Source organism: Phaethon lepturus, unplaced genomic scaffold (assembly GCF_000687285.1).
Source record: "Phaethon lepturus isolate BGI_N335 unplaced genomic scaffold, ASM68728v1 scaffold22187, whole genome shotgun sequence".
Taxonomy (NCBI): domain Eukaryota; kingdom Metazoa; phylum Chordata; class Aves; order Phaethontiformes; family Phaethontidae; genus Phaethon; species Phaethon lepturus.
Window position 1 is genome coordinate 352 of NW_010551436.1, and position 497 is coordinate 848.

The window sequence follows — 497 nt, forward strand, 5'->3', positions numbered from 1 at the left end:
GGGGGGAGGGCTGGGTCCGTGGGCGGGTCCCTGGCCCCCCCCCAGAGCCCCCCCCCAGCCGTGACTCGGTGCCATGCCTGCAGGTGAACGGGGTGTGCATGGAGGGCAAGCAGCACGCTGACGTGGTGGCCGCCATCAAGGCAGGCGGTGACGAGACCAGGCTGCTGGTGGTGGATGTCCTCACGGATGAGTTCTTCAAGAAGTGCAAGGTGGTGCCCTCTGAGGAGCACTTGGCAGGTGGGCTGGGGGCTGTGCCGCAGGGAGGGGGGTTTGTGCCACCTCTGCCGGCTCTGTGACACCTTGTCACCAAACCTGGGGGTGCTGGGGCAGTCCCTGGGGGGAGGTGGGGGTCTCATCACGCTGGGGCCAAGCAAGGTCAGCCGGCTTTGGCATCACCCTGCCCGGCCGAGGCCCCGTGCCGGGGCAGCGGTGCTGGCGTGGGCTCTGTGGGGAGGCAGGTTTATGGCCTGGGGAGCGAACAGGGAGGAGCAGCCCCT

The 497-nt window shown here is 69.2% G+C and overlaps 1 protein-coding gene across 1 annotated transcript in view; it reads left to right on the plus strand.

Annotated features, from left to right (window-relative positions):
• Positions 1-83: 83 nt before the first annotated feature.
• Positions 84-497, plus strand: part of SLC9A3R1 (solute carrier family 9, subfamily A (NHE3, cation proton antiporter 3), member 3 regulator 1) — a gene marked incomplete at its 5' end in the record, with an annotated part of 1,668 nt that continues 1,254 nt past the window's right edge. Inside the window, 1 exon segment of the mRNA XM_010290923.1 lies at positions 84-237. Coding sequence (XP_010289225.1) covers positions 84-237 — 154 coding nt within the window.